This window comes from Ornithorhynchus anatinus, chromosome 7 (assembly GCF_004115215.2).
Source record: "Ornithorhynchus anatinus isolate Pmale09 chromosome 7, mOrnAna1.pri.v4, whole genome shotgun sequence".
NCBI lineage: Eukaryota > Metazoa > Chordata > Mammalia > Monotremata > Ornithorhynchidae > Ornithorhynchus > Ornithorhynchus anatinus.
Window position 1 is genome coordinate 61238140 of NC_041734.1, and position 18136 is coordinate 61256275.

General features: G+C 51.5%; 1 protein-coding gene and 1 non-coding gene across 3 annotated transcripts in view; both read right to left on the reverse strand.

Annotated features, from left to right (window-relative positions):
* RBBP5 (RB binding protein 5, histone lysine methyltransferase complex subunit) overlaps positions 1 to 13819 on the reverse strand; it is a 29247-nt gene extending 15428 nt beyond the window's left edge. For both annotated transcript variants that reach the window (XM_029068825.2, XM_029068824.2), the window contains exons 1-9: positions 13720 to 13819; positions 8116 to 8141; positions 7038 to 7210; positions 3024 to 3164; positions 2462 to 2624; positions 1511 to 1620; positions 1089 to 1208; positions 384 to 537; positions 200 to 271 (exon numbers count right to left, since the gene is read on the reverse strand). In XM_029068825.2, the coding sequence (XP_028924658.1) occupies positions 200 to 271; positions 384 to 537; positions 1089 to 1208; positions 1511 to 1620; positions 2462 to 2624; positions 3024 to 3164; positions 7038 to 7210; positions 8116 to 8141; positions 13720 to 13738 (978 nt within the window). In that variant the 5' untranslated portion in view covers positions 13739 to 13819. The remainder of the gene's footprint in view (positions 1 to 199; positions 272 to 383; positions 538 to 1088; positions 1209 to 1510; positions 1621 to 2461; positions 2625 to 3023; positions 3165 to 7037; positions 7211 to 8115; positions 8142 to 13719) is intronic.
* LOC114813391 lies at positions 3938 to 4075 on the reverse strand. Its single transcript, XR_003761113.1, has one exon. It is a non-coding gene; the product is annotated as a small nucleolar RNA SNORA7 (small nucleolar RNA).
* Positions 13820 to 18136: the final 4317 nt, after the last annotated feature.

An 18136-nucleotide genomic window follows, 5' to 3' on the forward strand; every position in this document is an offset into this window, starting at 1 on the left:
ACCTCTGTGCTTAAGAGATACCAGCATCGATTGACTGATTGAAAGCAGAGTGAAAAATGGATGGGCTGCCCTTAGCCCCGGGTTCAGTGTTAAAAGGGGAAAGAAGCCGACAGACATCACCAAACTTTCCCAGAGCCCCTGCTGATGAGGGGCCCCAGAAGTTAGATTTCCCACCAAACAATTTGGGAAGACCGCTTACCACTTGATTCTGAGCCCAAATAGAGACCACGCCACTGGAAATGGATGCTATGATAGGTCGGACGGGATGCCACTGAAATTGTTGAAAGAGAAAGAGGGCCGTAAGTTTATTTCTAGACAGTCCCGGGTGTATTTTTTTCAGCCCAGGAGCCGAGACGAGAGGCCGCGGTGGCCGCCCCACTGACCGCCACGTCCAACAAGAGCTCTCCTCTGGTCCCGTGCAGGATCTTCACCAGGTTGCCGATGCTCTTCTCCCAGATGTACAGGGCGTGCTGCCGGGCCGAGCCTGCCACAATGTACTCTCCGTCCCCAGAGAAGCAGCACTTCTTCCACGGGGTCCTGAACGCCAACAGAGCCCCATGAGAAAACGGCTACGCGATGCTACCGGCGGCGAGCCCGGGAAGATCCCTCCTCTCTCCACCCAGGTAAGGGGAAGAGGCAAAAGCCTTGCCGAGGAGGACTGGTCTCAAGGGCTTGTGAGCTCGGGACACAAGAGGGCATTTCCCCAGCCCGTCCCACCTTACGGCTTCTGCACCACCTAAAAGCCAAGAAAGATGCTGCTTCTGCATCCCAAATCTCCGTCGCGTAAGGGCTTCTCTGGAAAGAGCGCGGGCCTGAGATTCCGAGGGCCTGGACTCTAATCTTGGTGCCATCACGTGCCTACCGTGGGAGCACTTGGGTAAGTCACTTCACCTCCCTGGGCCTCCGTCTCCTCATCTGTCAAATGGGGATTCAGTATCTGTTCTTTCTCCCTCCCTCTTAGACTGTGAGCCCCACGTGGGACACGGACTCTTTGATCTGATTATCTTGTACCTACCCGAGGGCCTTGTATGGCCCTTAACATCTAATAACATTATTTTTATTATTATTATTATTGTAAGCCCGTGTACCTGTTGACCAAATCCTGAAGCTTCTGCATAGGCTCCGGCTCTCCATCTCGTCCACAGGTTAAAATCTCTCTTCCATCATATACCCTGATTATTCTGTCAGCTGTGTTTATTAAAAAGCAACTGGGGTGGGTAAAAAGCACAACATAGATTAGAACGTGCTTGTGATCTGTCACAAGAAACCTTCTCCTAAACCCGACCACCCAGAGCAGCACGTGGACTCTGGCAAACTAGTCCTAACTCAGTCCTTGGCACACTTTAGGTGCCACACGGTAGTGTAACCCAGATGCCCAACTGTGAACTTGGGCAAGGAAAAAAAATTCTGAAGCCATATTTAACAATGTTTCAGCTCAGCACAAAACACATCCACACGTCTGGCTGACTGGTAGAATCTGGCCAGTTCGCTTGACCACATTTCTACTCACCTTCCCTTCCGAGCAAACTCTATTGATTTTATGGCTGTGGTGTTGCTGGTTCCTGTTGTTACTCTGAAGGAGGCAACGAGATCTTGAGTATCCGTTTTTAGGACCAAGATCTAGAAACATAAAAGAGGAGAACGTACCAACCATTTTTATCAATCTGACCTACAATCAGATCTGATTCCTATCGCCACAGAACAGGATTAGGGCTGATCGACCTCAATCTAAAGACCCAATATCCCTTCCGATACCAGATCTAATCGATTCATTTATCACAGAGCGAGTAATGCTGCAATGGGCTACGGCTCGCCTCGGGACCAATACCCAAATATTGCCATCTTTAGGATCCGACGCACAAGATATGTCCCTTCATTATCTTCCCCTCACTGAAAATGTGATCCCGAATCCCAGAAGGAGAATCCACCTCACCTCCCGGAATGAATCGGCAATCTAATCTATCATCATCAAGTAATTCTCAGATAAAAAGAAAGTGAGAGTTTGAATACATCGATGGGAAAGAAGAATAACGAGGGGGCATTATTCTGTCCATTCCAGGTGGTTAAGATGAAAGGACTTGTGGTCTGCTCGGCCTTCAGGCTGGCACTTTCCTAAATGAGCCTTAAAAGTAAGTTTTGGTCGTAAAGGCAATCAGCAACTGATGCTCTTCCGCCCTCTTCCAAATGTTTTTTTGGGTGGTTTTCATGAGGATATGGGTCAGTGGGGAGCTCTGAATTGTTTTCCCCAAGCAGATACTTGAGCTTTTTGGCTTAGGGAGGTGAGATTGGGAAAGAGTGCACAGGGATGGAGCTGATAAAAGTGTAGGAAGCCCAAAAGCAAATTCTAGGGTTGAACAGGACTTCTGAAGGCTAATCAATCTGGGAAAAACGTCAGGTGTTTCAATCCCACAGGCCTGAACGGTATGGGGGTGGAGGGAGGAAGAGCTGCCTGCCAGCTCACCTTCCCCTTGGCGTTGCCGGTGTAGATGTATTCTCCTCGCCTGTCAAACGAAGCCACCACGTTCAGGTCGGAGTCATCGTCCACAGGCAGGACCACGTGCTTGGAATCGGACAGCGTTAACATTACGGGGGCTGATTTCATGGGACAGACCAACACCTTGTTCCTTTCGGCAGAAAACGGGAATTGAGACAGTCCGTCAGGTGGTTCTCTAGGAACTGAAAGCTGCTATTTCCCCGACATCCGTAACTTCTCAACCACGCCCCACAACGTCCCCGAGTCGCGTGGATTCTAAATTCTACATTTTTTTAAGACCGATTGGAAGTTTCCTCGAACTCGGACGTAACCACTTCCCAAAAGCCTTCAAAATGTCTCGCCCACTTATGTTTTGCCTGTAGCAAAACATAGGGAACACCACTGATTCCTCCTGGAAAGATGCTCTTCCAGTCTTTAGGCAGCCCAAATGGGAGGAGAAACATGTTTGTTCTTACTAAGTGGATCCCCACAGAGGAAGCGCCGTCGCCCCCCAGCCCACCTACTAAAGAGGCCGTCGGATCATACGTACTGGTCTCGGGGATGATACTGGACTTTCAGGATGGGTGAGGGGAACCGAAACCGCTGGTCGCAGTCTCCCGACAAGACGTCCCACTGGGACACGATATTATCAGTTGAGGCGCTGACAAGCTTGTGACCGTCTCGGCTCCAGCTAGAGACAGAAAAGGCGGCCAGGCGTTTATTCATCCGTTCATTCAATCGTATCTATTAAGCGATTTATTGACCGACATCTTGACCACCGGGGCCACACAAGCTGCTCATTCTAAGCTCCCACAAAGCAACGAACCTGCTGGAGAATGGCATTCAGTGACCATGAAGAACACCCGAGGAGCTGTGGACCCATACAACAGAATTAAAGGATGCAGTTGAGGAGCTTGCAATCTAATAAGGGAGACAAGGGTACATAAAGGGCTAAATAATAACAACAACTGAGGTGTTTATTCTGTGCCAGGCACTCTATAAGCACCGGGGTGGATACAAGCAAATTGGGTTGCACACAGTTCTCAACCCAAATAGGGCTCACAGTTTTAATACCCATTTTACAATGCAGTAACTGAGGCCCAGAGAAGTAAAGTGACATGCCCATGGTGACAGAGCAGACAAGTGGTATAGTGGGAATTAGAATCCAGGTCTTTCTGACTCCCAGGCTAAGAAATTAAAGGAACAGATAACGGAAAGGCTCACAGACATATATAGGTCTTGTCTTTAGCCGTCGAGTCGTTTCCGACCCATAGCGACACCCCGGGCACATCTCTCCCAGAACGCCTCGCTCTCCATCTGCGATCATTCTGGTAGTGTATCCATAGGGTTTTCTTGGTAAAAATACGGAAGTGGTTTACCAGTCGCCTCCTTCCGCGCAGTAAACTCGAGTCTCCACCCTCGACTCTCTCCTATGCCGCTGCTGCCCGGCACAGGGGAGTTTTGACTTGTAGCAGATGGCCTTCCACTCGCTAGCCACTGGCCAAGCTAGGAATGGAATGGATACGCCTCTGCTTGACTTTCCCTCCCATAGCTGAGACTGGTAGAGTACTGGAAACTTTCCAGGTGTGATCTTGAGAGGGGACACGGACATATATATATATATATATATGAAAATATATGTATTGTCTGCTATGTGATCTTGGGTAAGTCACTTCACTTCTCTGTGCTTCAGTTACCTCATCTGTAAAATAGCGATTAAAACTGTGAGCCCCATGTGGGACAGGGACTGTGTCCACCTGAATGATAACTGTGGTATTTGTTAGGCGCTTACTAGGTGCCAGGCACTGTACTAAGCGCTGGGGTGGAGACAAGTAAATTGGGTTGGGCACAGTCCCTGTCCCATGTGGGGCTCACAGTCTCAATCCCCATTTTACAGATGAGGTAACTGAGGCCCAGAGAAATGAAGTGACTTGCCCAAGGTCACATAACAGACAAGTGGCGGATCTGGGACAAGAACCCATGACCTTCGTGGCTCCCAGGCCCGTGCTCCATCTATAAACCATGCTGCTCCTCTGTAATTTACCCCAGTGCTTAGAACGGTTCCTTGCACTTAGTAAGCGCTTAACAAATACCTATATATGCCTATATAAAAATGTAAAATAAAATGAAAATAAAAATTTATATATATAAAGATAGGATGAGGAGGTGCCCAGCAGAATCCAGGGCCACTGGAAGGAGTTAGAGCAGGCTCTCAGGCAGGGTTCCCAAAAGCTCGTTATGTGCAGGGAACATGTCTGCTAATTCTGCTGTTCTGTACTCTCCCAAGTGCTTAGTACAGTGCTCTGCACATAGAAAGCGCTCAATAAATACCACTGATTGATTCTATTTCACTGCCTGGCTAAGGGCCAGTTTGTAAAACTGGATTTTCATTTTGACCTAAGGGAAGGGAAGAGGAAGTTGAAAAGCAGAAGTTCCGGCACTTCCAGGAGCGAGTGGTTTGGGCCTTACAACACTGCTGCGGCCCTGGAACCGCCCGGGGGGGGCTACGGTGGCTTGATTGCAATGTCCCCTCTAAGCCAGGTGGTTGGATGTTTGCGCCCAAGACTGCTAATGCCCGGCACGGTAGCACACAGACAAAGAATGGACTCCAGTCACCTGGCATGGACCCTAATGAAAGCCCCATATCTGCCCCTGAGAAGCAGCGTGGTCTAGCGGATAGAGCACGGGCCTGGGAGTCTAAAGGACTTGGATTCTAATCCCGGTTCTGCCACTCGTCTGCTGTGTGACCTTGGGGAAGTCACTTCACTCCTCTGTGCCTCAGTTACCTCATCTGTAAAATGGGGATTAAAACTTTGAGCCCCTTGTGGGACAGACACTGTGTCCAACCTGAATCTACCCCAGTGATTAGAACAGTGCCTTGCACACAGTAAGCACTTAAAAACCAATTTAAAAAAAAAAAACAGCACACAAGGAAGTTTACGCCGGCTCGGCTCTCTTCCCAAGAAGAGAAAAAGCAGCTGATACACAACACCTCCAAAGCAACCAGTAAGCTCAAAAACTGAGGATGGGAAAAACCTGAGTGAGCCCAAAGGGCAGGCTCTAAACAATCCTGAGAAATGGAAGGAAATTGCCACTTGCCACTAAACAAAAGTAGGCAAACTTCTGGTCTCCTCTCAGGGTCGCACCTGGAGAGTTTCCAGTCCTCTACCAGTCTCGACTACAGGAGGGAGAGTCAAGCAGAGGCCTAGTTTGGGGAGTGGCTAGCGAGTGGAAGGCAATCTGCTACAAATCAAAACTCCCCTGTGCTGGGCAGCAGGGGCAAGGGAGAGAGTCGAGGGCAGAGACTCGTTTACCGCACGGAAGAAGGCAATGGAAAACCGCTTCCGTATTTTTACCAAGAAAACTCTATGGATCCACTACCGGAACGACTGCAGACGGAAGCGGGGTGTTCTGAGAGAGACGCGTCCACGGCATCGCTATGGGTTGGACCCGACAGCATAAGACAACAACAACAAACTTCTGGCAACTGGCTTAGTCCAGTGCTCACTGACTGGCTTGACGTCTCTCCACTAACTCACCCCACCTTCCTTACTTAATCTCCTCACCCACCACTCCCCGCCTGGCTTTCTTTGTTCCTCTCAGACCAATCTTCTAACTGTTCCTTGCACTCATTCATTCGTTCGTTCAATAGCATTTATTGAGCACTTACTATCTGTGTGCAAGAGCACTGTACTAAGCGCTTGGAATGTAAAATTCGGCAACAGATAGAGGCAATCCCTGCCCAATGACGGACTCACAGTCGAAAGGCTCTCCACTTCCCCCGTCCCCTTGCTCACGCTCTTCCCCCACTACCCAAGTCCAAAGCCCTTCTGAAAGCCCACCTCCTCCAACATGCCTTCCCGGATTCATTCCCAGCATCCTAAATCCCCGGGACCCATCAGCCGTCCCTAGCACTTGGGTCCTTCCGTACTCCCACCCTCGCTATTTATGCATCGGCACCTTTCCAACTGCACATTCAATGACTGATTTTGATTCTCTTCTATCTACCTTTACACATCTCTCTCTTCCGTTGGAGAGGAAGCTCCTTAAGAGCCGGGAATGTGCCGTGCGCTTTCCGCTTCCCCGCTGCTTAGTACAGTGTGCCGCTCCCGGAGGAGGCTCAATAAGGCCCATTATTACTATCGGAGATCTCATTCCCAAGAAACGATAACGGTGGAATTAAGTGCTTACTATGTGCCAGGCACCGAACTAATGGCTGGGCTAGAAACAAGGTAATTGGGTTGGACACATTCCCTGCCCCACAAAGGGCTCACAGTCTTGATCTCCATTTTACAGATGATGAAACTGAAGCCCAGAAAAGGGAAGCGACTCGCCCAAAATCACTCAGATGAGTGACGGAGTCGGGATTAGAACCCACGTCCTTCTGACTCCCGGGCCCATGCTCTATCCATCAGGCCACGCTGCTTCTCCAAAAAGAAACCGCGACACACTCAAGAGCCTCTGGAGAATCGGGACACTTCGGTACCGAGATCGACGACGGGGATTCTAAATCATTCGAGAATAACTATCGGTGCTTTAACAGAAGAAAGGAGAGATTCCTTACCACAGAGAACAGACGGGGTGGATGTGTGCACTGATGATTTTCGCTATCCCCCTCGTCAAGAAGTCCCAGATGACAATGCGGCCGTCGTTGCAGCCAACCGCGAGCAAGGTGCCCCATCTGTTGAACGTGCAGGTCAGGGCCATGCTGATACAGTCCAGGGTCCCATCGGCCTCCTGGAAGCGAAAAAGGAGCGGAAACGCAAACAGGTCGAGAGCCATCATCGTAACAGCAGCAACGATCAGAATACTCATAATCGTCCTAACTCCTTAAGTGCCTACTACGTGCCACGCACTGTTCTACGCACTGGGGCAGATACAAGCTAATCAGGTTGGACCCGATCCCTGTCCCACGTGAGGCTCACACCCTTAATTCCCATTTTACAGACGAGGTGACCGAGGCCCAGAGAAGCGAAGAGACCTGCCCAAGGTCACCCGGCGGACACGTGGCGGAGCCGGGATTAGAACCCAGGCCCTTCTGACTCCCAGCCCGTGATGTAAACACTAAGCGATAATAGTAACAGCGGTAATTGTTCTGCGTTTACTATGTGCCAGGCACTGTTCTAAGCGCTGGGGTAGATATAAGATAATCGGGCTGGACACAGTCCCTGTCCAACACAGGGCTCACAGTCTTAATCCCCATTTTAGAGTTGAGGGAACTGAGGCACAGAGAAGTCAAGTGAGTTGCCCAAGATCACACAGCAGATGAGTGGCAGAAACGGGATTAGAAACCAGGTCCTCCTGACTCCCAGCGCTGTGTCCTAACCACTAGCCCACCCTGCAGCTAGCAGGAATTCAAACGTCCTCCCACGTCCGGCTCCCTCCTTGGCTCGGCCCCTCTTTCTGATTTTTAAACGGCGAGGCATACGAGCCGGGTGAAGTTCATGCCAACCCTGTTTTCCTTTTTCCTTTCCCGCCCCCATCCCCATGAGGAATCAGATTTCCAACCACAGCCAAAGAGTCGACATCAACAGGCTACACCCCTCCACCGCTTGACATTAGACGACGGCAGCTGTAAAAACGTTACTTTCCCCGAGTCGGTCACCATCTTACCGAAACCGAGCCAATTTCTGTCAACTTACCTCTGGGTAGTTCTGTCCAAAGGACTCTGCAAGGAAACAAAGTGGAAGCATCAAGTGACACTGTAGGGAACTAAAATATTCCTTTTCTCCCACTCCCTTCTGCGTCACCCTGATTTGCTCGTCTTATCCTCCGACCCCTTACCCCCACAGCACACATAGCCGTGATTTATTGATTTCCATTAATGGCTGTCTCCCCCCCCAGACTGTAAGCTCACTGTGGGCAGGGAATGAGTCCATTATATTGTACTCTCCCAAGCGCTCGGTACAGTGCTCTGCACCCATTATGTGCTCAATAAATACGACTGATTGATTAAATACACTATGAATCCCTAGAGAATCTGATGGCAGCCAGAAGCTGAAGGGTTCGTTCATTCGCTGTCCTATTTATTGAGAAGCAGCGTGGCTTAGTGGAAAGAGCCCGGGCTTGGGAGTCAGAGGTCGTGGGTTCTAATCCCGACTCTGCCACTTGTCTGCTGTGTGACGTTGGGCAAGTCAGTTAACTTCTCTGGGCCTCAGTTACCTCCTCTGTAAAAAGGGGGATTAAAAAATGTGAGCCCCACGTGGGACAATCTGATCACCCTGTATCTACCCCAGCGCTTAGAACAGTGCCCTGCACATAGCAAGTGTTTAAAATACCATAATTATTATTATTGAGCTCACTGTGTGCAAAGCATTGTCCTAAGCACTTGGGAGAGTACAATTTAACAATAAGCAGACACATTCCCGGTCCACGACGAGCTTACAGTCTAAAGGGTTAGTTTTTCCACCGAAGGCGGACCGCGACGGAGAGTTCCCGATTACAGGGGGCTACGGCTGTCGCCGGCTCAGGCTCTTCCTCCCTCTCCCCCCCGCCCACCCCCCTTTATCAGTGAAGGCAAACTCCAGGTTACACTCACTCCCTGAATTATTTAATACCTCACCCCAAGCAACAACTACCCCGCGATCCAACCGGCTGGGGAACGCAACTACCCCGACGTGTCTAACCGGGCCCGCCTTGCCGGCACAGCATCAGAGGGAAGCAAAACTCCATCTGCCCTCTCCCAACCCGGGCTGAGATTAACCCCAACGAAGCCCGGATCTTGGCCGTGGCTCTGCCCACACCGTCTGTCTTGGATTTTCAAGGCACTGGAGGAACCCGGTCACCGAACGGGAGAGGCGTTTTAATTGAGGAAGGACGACGCGGACGCCGATGAGTTCACTGCTTCTCAGTCAGACGTACTGCCATCCAACTAGGACTTCATCGAGGTTCGCCCGGTTGAGGTAGCACTTAGAGTTCCACCCCCACCCGATTTTCAAGAAAGCCAGTGAACCTATTAGCGGGATGGAAGAAGGCGACCCTAAGACGAAGCCAAAGATGCGAAGAGGTGCTCCGAAGGAATCTGTTAACCTTCTAGAAGGTGCTTTAAGAAGACGGTTGCTCTCCAATCTCATGTGGCCAGTCATCTTCAAATCCAAAGCGCTCTCCCGCTAAGTTGGATAAATTCTTTACTACGGTTTTTGTTTTAATGCCATTTAAGTGACTACTATGTGCCAGACACCGTACTAATTTTTTTTTTATAATGGCATTTAAGCCCTCACTATGAGCCGCGCACTGTACCGAGTGCTGAGGTAGATCGATGGTATTTATTGAGCGCTTACTATGGGCAGGGCACTGTACTAAGCATCTGGGAAAGTACAAGAGAATTCGCAGACACGTTCCTTGCCCCGATACAAGCTCATCAGGTTGAACACATCCGTGTCCCCCATGGGGCTCAAAGCCTTACTCCCCATTTTACAGATGAGGTAACTGAAGCACAGAGAACTGAAGGGACTTGCCCACGGTCGCACAGCAGCCCAGAGGCAGAGTCGGAATTAAAACCCAAGTCCTCTGACTCCCAGGCCCTTCCCACTAGCTTGCATTCATGTCAGTGCTTAGTACAGTGCCAGGCACATAGTAAATGCTTAATGAATACCTTAAGAAAAAAAAGTTGGCCTTATGACTCCCAAAAGCAAATAAGGCTTTTCTTACTCTTTTTTAATAGAAAAGAAAGAAAAACCATTGCAAACCAAATTTATAAACCTCTGAATGTTCTGAGAAAAGCAAAACACCTGGAAGACCTGGGCCTGACAAACTCTAAGGGGGAGGATTTACTGTTTTGTTTTGGCGTCTGTCTCCCTCTTTTAGACTGTGAGCCCGTCACTGGACAGAGGATGGTCTGCTGCCGAACTGTATATTCGACATACGCCGGTCTCCACTTAGCTGCTGGGCCCATTCCGGAGGAGAGTGGCAGAGAAAAAATCAAAACTTGTGTTCGTCTATCCATCGGCGGTATTTACTGACCACTTCCTTTGTGCAGGGCACTGTCTGAGAAGCAGCGTGGCTCAGTGGAAAGGGCTTGGGAGTCAGCGGTCATGGGTTCGAATCCTGACTCTGCCACTTGGCAGCTGTGTGACTGTGGGCAAGTCACGACTTCTCGGTGCCTCAGTTCCCTCATCGGTAAAATGGGGATTAACTGTGACCCTCACGTGGGACGACCTGATCACCCTGTATCTACCCCAGCGCTTAGAACACTGCTCTGCACATAGTAAGCGCTTAACAAATACCAACATTATTATTATTGTTATTATTACTATGTGCTTGGGAGACTACAACTCAACATCACGCTGTCTACCCCCAGAAGCCTAACAGTTCCAAAACAGAAGTGGCACAAAATCGCGAGCGTCAAAGGCGAAGTTGAGTCAGTAAAATGAGTTGCAGGTCGGGGGAGGCAAAAGAGTTTAAAGAGTTTAAAGAGCCGTAGAGAAGTGTTGGGCGGGAGTGACGGTGTCTCACCGCTGAGGCAACGGGGGGCAGGGGGAAGACCTAGATGTTTTGGGGGGAACGGACTCAAAAACTCACCTCCTCCAGGACGCCTTCCCAGACTGAGCCCCGCTTTTCCTCTGCTCCTCCTCCCCATCGCCCCGACTCCCTCCCTCTGCTCTTACGCCCCTCCCTGTCACACAGCACTTGTGTACACATGTATATATTCATTACTCTATTTTATTAATGATGTGTCCATATCTATACTTCTATAGGGAAGCAGCGTGGCTCAGTGGAAAGAGCCCGGGCTTGGGAGTCAGAGGACGTGGGTTCTAATCCCGGCTCTGCCACTTAACTTCTCTGTGTCTCAGTGACCTCATCTGGAAAATGGGGATTAAGACTGTGAGCCCCTCGTGGGACAACTTGATTACCTTGCGTCTACCCCAGCGCTTAGAACAGTGTCTGGCACATGGTAAATACTTGACAAATGCCATTATTATTATTACTTATTTATACCGATGCTACTGATGCCTGTTTACTTGTTTTGTATTGTTGTCTGTCTCCTCCCTTCTAGACTGTGAGCCCGCTGTTGGGTCGGGATTGTCTCTATCTGCCGCTGAACTGTACTTTCCAGGCGCTTAGCACAGTGCCCTGCACACAGTAAGTGCTCAAAAATTACGACCGAATGAATGAAAAGCAAAGGTGGAGGAGGTGAGATGAGCAGTAGCTTCTACAAGATTTATAAACACAAGCAACTGAAGCCTCCTCTGGGAAGAAAGTCTCTCTAGTTCAACCAGGAGAGGGTGTGGGATTGGGGGGGGGGGGGGTTTCTACTCAGGCTGTAATAATAATAATTATTATTATTACAATTGTGGTACTTGTTAAGCTCTTACTATGTGCTAAGCACTCTTCTAAGCCCTGGGATAGATACAAAGTAATCAGGTCGTCCCACGGGGGGATCACATTCTTAATCCCCATTTGACAGATGACGTAACTGAGGCACAAAGAAGTTAAGCGGCTTGCCCAAGGTCACACAGCAGACAAGTGGCGGTGCCGGGATTAGAACCCACGTCCTCTGACTCCCAAGCCTGAGCTCTTTCCACTAAGTCAGGCTGCTTCTCTTAAAAAAGTGGAGTCAGAATTAGAACTCGGGTCTCCCCGTTTCCCAGACCTATGCTCTTTAATAACGATGGTATTTGTTAAGCGCTTATTAAGTGCCAAGCACTGTTCTAAGTGCTGGGGTAGATACAAGATAAACGGGTTGTCCCACCTGGGGCTCACAGTCTTAATCCCCATTTGACAGATGAGGTAACTGAGGCCCAGAGAAGTTAGGTGGCTTGCTCAAACTCACACAGATGGCATGTGGCGGAGGTGAACTCATTCTCTCGTAATCATTAAGTGCTTACTGCGTGCAGAGCACTGTGCTAAGCGCTTAGAAAGTACAATTCAGCAATAGAGAGTGACAATCCCTGCCCACACCTGGCTGACACTCTAGGAAGGGGGAGAATCTCTGACTCTGCCTACCCTCCATCCCTTCTGCTGCAGCGTCAGCCTATTAACCCATTACTCGTACATAGTGAGCGCTGACTGTGTGCGGGGCACTGCGCTAAGCGCTTGGGAGAGTGCACCCGGACAATAAATGGGGCGGATGAGATTGTTCCTGTCCTGTTTTCTACTTGTAGCCTGTGAGTCCGTCTTCGGGCAGGGATGGTCTCCGTTGCCAAACTGTCCATTCCTAGCGCTTAGCACAGTGCTCTGCACATAGCAAACGCTCAGTAAACACTATTGGAGGAATGAATGAGTGTTGTCTCCCCCTTCCAGTCTGAGCCCGTTGTTGGGAAGGGACTGTATCTATGACCCAACTGCGCTTAGGACAGCGCTCTGCACAGAGGAAGTGCTCAATAAATACGACCGAATGAATATTTTCGGACGGGAAGGGGTAGACCAGCTGCTTGAAGAGCCCGGGCTTGGGAATCGGAGGTCATGGGTTCGAATCCCCACTCCGCCGCTTATCAGCTGTGTGACTCTGGCCAAGTCACTTCACTGGGCCTCAGTTCCCTCATCTGTAAAATGGGATTGAAGCCTGGGAGCCCCAAGTGGGACAACCTGATCACCTTGTACTCCCCCCAAGCGCTTGGAACACTGCTTTGCACACAGTATTAATAATAATGTTGGTATCTGTCACGCGCTTACTATGTGCAGAGCACTGTTCTAAGAGCTGGGGGAGATACAGGGTGCGCAGGTTGTCCCACGTGAGGCTCCCAGTCTTCATCCCCATTCTACAGATGAGCTCACTGAGGCACGGGGAAGTGACTTGCCCACAGACCCACAGTTGACAAGTGGCAGAGCCGGGATTCGAACCCATGACCTCTGACTCTTTCCGCCGAGCCAGGAAGCGTTTAACAAACACCATCGTTATTATTACTACTATCAGATGATCGCCTTTGGGCCGGGGGACGGGTTGAGGCCTTGCAGCCCCCTTGGGGCAGCCTTGCTGCAGCTCCCCTGTTGCACCTTTGCTGCACCCCTTTTGCACCCCTGCAACCCCCCGTTGCACCCCTGCAGCCCCCCCGTTGCATCCCTGCTGCACCCCAGCAGCTCCCCTGCAGCGGCCTTGCCGCACCCGTTGCACCTCTGCAGCTCCCCTATAGCAACCTTGCTGCACCCCTGCAGCTCCCCGTTGCAGCCCTGCAGCTCCCCTGTTGCACCCCTGCAGGCCCCCCCCCCGTTGCACCCCTGCAGGCCCCCCCCCGTTGCACCCCTGCAGGCCCCCCCCCGTTGCAGTCTTGCTGCAGCCCTGCAGCTCCCCCGCAGGCCCCCCTCACCCAGCAGCTCGAGGTTCATCTTGGCCGCCGGCGAGGGTCGGGCAGCGAGGGGCTCCCACTCTGCGCGCCCCGCTGCGCCCCAACGCGCCCCGGCGCCGCGCAGTCCCCCAGGACCCCGCGCGCGCGCGCGCCCCCGGCCCGGGCTGCCCCGCGCCGCGCCTGACCTCCCCCACCCGGCCCGCCACGGCGTCCGCACGCAGCCCGCCGACCGCCGCCTGGCCGCGAAGGGCGGATCGTGGAGGGGCAAGTGGGAGCCGCCGAAGCCGCGGGTCCCGGCGGCCGAAAGGATCGGGCATCGCGGGGGACAGCCCCGAGAGGGGGCGCGCGGGCGAAGGACCCCACGGCCGCCTCGGCCGGGCGGGGACAGCGTCGGGAGCCGGAGGGGGGAGGGGCGAGTATGCAGATTAGGGGGCGTGGTATGCAAAGCAAGGGGGCGGGGCCTGTCGTTTAAAGGGACCCCGCCACGTGAAGGGCGCGGAGGGGCGGAGCCCCTCTATATTGAGAAGCCGCGTGGCCCAGTGGAAAGAGGCCGGGCTTGGGAGGCCGAGGTCATGGGTTCGAATCCCGCCTCTGCCACTTGTCAGCTGTAGGACTGTGGGCAAGTCACTTCACTTCCTCTGGGCCTCAGTGACCTCATCTGTAAAATGGGGATTAACTGTGAGCCTCCTGTGGGACAACCTGATGACCCTGTATCTCCCCCAGCACTTAGAACAGTGCTCTGCACATAGTAAGTGCTTAACAAATATCATCATTATTGTTCCAAGCGCTTAGTCCAGTGCTCTGCACCTAGTAAGCGCTTAACAAATACCATCATTATTATTCCAAGTGCTTACTCCAGTGCTCTGCACCTAGTAAGCGCTTAACAAATACCATCATTATTATTCCATGTGCTTAGTCCAGTGCTCTGCACATAGTAAGCGCTTAACAGATACCATCATTATTATTCCATGTGCTTAGTCCAGTGCTCTGCACATAGTAAGCGCTTAACAAATACCATCATTATTATTCCAAGCGCTTAATCCAGTGCTCTGCACCTAATAGGCGCTTAACAAATACCAACATTATTATACCACTGCTATTTAGCAGCTTAAATCTTCTCCATTCCCCCCCCACCGCTCAACTTGCCCCTCACTGTTTTCCTCGGCCAACCTAATGTTATTCACGTTTTTGATAATTGTGGTATTTATCAAACTCTTCCTATGTGCCAAGCACTTTACTAAGCACTGGGGTAGATACAAGATAATCAGGTCCCACATGGGGCTCACGTGGGCATTAAGTTTCCATTTTGCAGATGTGGGAACTGCGGCACGGAGAATAAACAAGGTTGGCATCTGTTAAGCGCTTACTATGTGCAGAGCACCGTTCTAAGCGCTGGGGTAGATACAGGGTAATCAGGTTGTCCCAGATGAGGCCCACGGTTAAGTCCCATTTTACAGATGAGGGAACTGAGGCACAGAAAAGTTAAGCGACCTGCCCACAGTCACACAGCTGACAAGTGGCAGAGCCGGGAGTCGAACCCATGACCCCTGACTCCGAAGACCAGGCTCTTTCCATTGAGCCAGTCTGACTTGCCCCAGGTCACACAGCAGACAAGTGGTGGAACGCCAATTAGAACCCAGATCCCCTAACTTCCAGGGCGGCGCTCCTAGGCCACCTGCTTCTAGGTGCCGACTTTTTATTAATATGAACGAGAAGCAGCGTGGCTCAGTGGAAAGAGCCCCGGCTTGGGAGTCAGAGGTCATGGGTTTGAATCCCGGCTCTGCCACTTGTCAGCTGTGTGACTGTGGGCAAGTCACTCAACTTCTCTGTGCCTCAGTTACCTCATCTGTAAAAGGGGGATTTACTGTGAGCCTCACATGGGGCAATCTGATGACCCTGTATCTACCCCAGTGCTTAGAACAGTGCTTTGCACATAGCAAGCGCTTAACAAATACCAATATTATTATTATTATTATGAAGAGGGAAGCGGGAGCGGATGGACTTCAAAGAACCGTCAGGCCCGAAGGTCAACATCCGAGATCTTTTCGGCTCTGACCGTAAACTCTCTGCTGTTGCCAGAGATCTGATACGAAGGAGTCCAGCTCAGCCCGCTGACGGGCCATTATCCCCCCAAATGGACACGTCTTTAGGCATTCATCAATCATATTTATTGAGCACTTACCGCGTGCAGAACACTGTGCTACTATTAATGATAATGATGGTATTTGTTAAGCACTTACTCTGTGCCGAGCACCGTTCTAAGCACTGGGATAGATATAAGGTTAACAGGTTGTCCCTCGTGGGGCTCACAGTCTTCATCCCCATTTGACAGATGTCACTGAGGCACAGAGAAGTTAAGTGAGAAGCAGCGTGGCTCAGTGGAAAGAGCCCGGGCTTGGGAGTCAGAGGTCCTGGTTCGAATCCCGCCTCTGCCACTTGTCAGCTGTGTGTCTGTGGGCAGGTCGCTTTACTTCTCTGTGCCTCCGTTATCTCATCTGTTAAATGGGGATGAACACTGGGAGCCTCACGGGGGACAACCTGATGACCCTGTATCTCCCCCAGCGCTTAGAACAGTGCTCTGCACATACTAAGCGCTTAACAAATACCAACATTATTATTATTATTAAAAATGGGGATTTTTTTCAGATGAGCCCTATGTGGGACAAGGACTCTGTCCAACCTGAGTACCTTGAATCTTTCCCAGCACTTAGAAGAGTGCCTGGCACATAGTAGGCATTTAACAAATGCTTTTTTAAAAAAAAAAAGTGTTGGGGGCAGGATTAGAACCCAGGTATCCTGACTCCCAGCCCAGCACTAGGCCACGTTGCAGAAGCAGTATGGCTTAGTGGAAAGAGCCCGGGCTTGGGAGTGAGAGGACGTGGGTTCTAATTCCCGCTCCGCCACTTGTCAGCTGTGTGACTTTGGGCAGGTCACTTAATTTCTCTGTGCCTCAGTTCCCTCATCTGTAAAATGGGGATGAAGACTGTGAGCCTCACGTGGGACAACTTGATTACCCTGTTTCTATCCCAGCGCTTAGAACAGTGCTAGGCACATAGTAAGCGCTTAACAAATACCAACATTATTATTCTCTGTGCCTCAGTTACCTCATTTGTAAAATGGGGATTAAGACACTGTCGACCATCCCCTCCTCCTCCATACCTTATCTCACCTTGGCTTCACGGACTCCGTCCTCTCCCGGTTCTCCTCTTACCTCTCTGGCCGGTCAGTCTCGGTCTTCGCCGGCGCCTCCTCCCCCTCCCATCCTTTAACTGTTGGAGTTCCTCAAGGGTCAGTTCTTGGCCCTCTTCCGTTCTCCATTTACACTCACTCCCTCGGTGAACTCATCCGCTCTCACGGCTTTGACTACCATCTCTACGCAGGTGACACGCAGATCTACATCTCCGCCCCTGTCCTCTCCCCCTCCCTTCGGGCTCGCATCTCCTCCCGCCTCCGGGACGTCTCCACCTGGATGTCGGCCCGCCACCTAAAACTCAACATGAGCGAGACTGAGCTCCTCATCTTCCCTCCCAAACCCGGTCCTCTCCCAGACTTCTCTATCACCGTCGATGGCACGACCATCCTTCCCGTCTCTCGGGCCCGCGATCTCGGTGTCGTCCTTGACTCGTCTCTCTCGTTCACCCCACACATCCTATCCGTTACCGAGACCTGCCGGTTTCACCTCTACGATATCGCCAAGATCCGCCCTCTCCTCTCCACCCAGACGGCTACCTTACTGTTACGGGCTCTCGTTATATCCCGGCTAGACTACTGTGTCAGCCTTCTCTCTGACCTCCCTTCCTCCTCTCTCGCCCCGCTCCGGTCTATTCTTCACTCCGCTGCCCGGCTCATCTTCCCGCAGAAACGATCTGGGCCTGTCACTCCCCTTCTCAAACACCTCCAGTGGTTGCCTATCGACCTCCGCTCCAAACAAAAACGCCTCACTCTAGGCTTCGAGGCTCTCCATCACCTTGCCCCTTCCTACCTCTCCTCCCTCCTCTCTTTCTACCGCCCACCCCGCACGCTCCGCTCCTCCGCCGCCCACCTCCTCACCGCCCCTCGGTCTCGCCTATCCCGCCGTCGACCCCCGGGTCGCGTCCTCCCGCGGTCCCGGAACGCCCTCCCTCCTCACCTCCGCCAAACTGATTCTCTTTCCCTCTTCAAAACCCTACTTAAAACTCACCTCCTCCAAGAGGCCTTCCCAGACTGAGCTCCTCTTCTCCCTCTACTCCCTCTGCCACCCCCCCTTTACCTCTCCGCAGCTAAACCCTCTTTTTCCCCTTTTCCCTCTGCTCCTCCCCCTCTCCCTTCCCATCCCCACAGCACTGTACTCGTCCGCTCAGCTGTATATATTTTCGTTACCCTATTTATTTTGTTAATGAATTGTACATCGCCTCGATTCTATTTAGTCGCCATCGGTTTTTACGAGATGTTCCTCCCC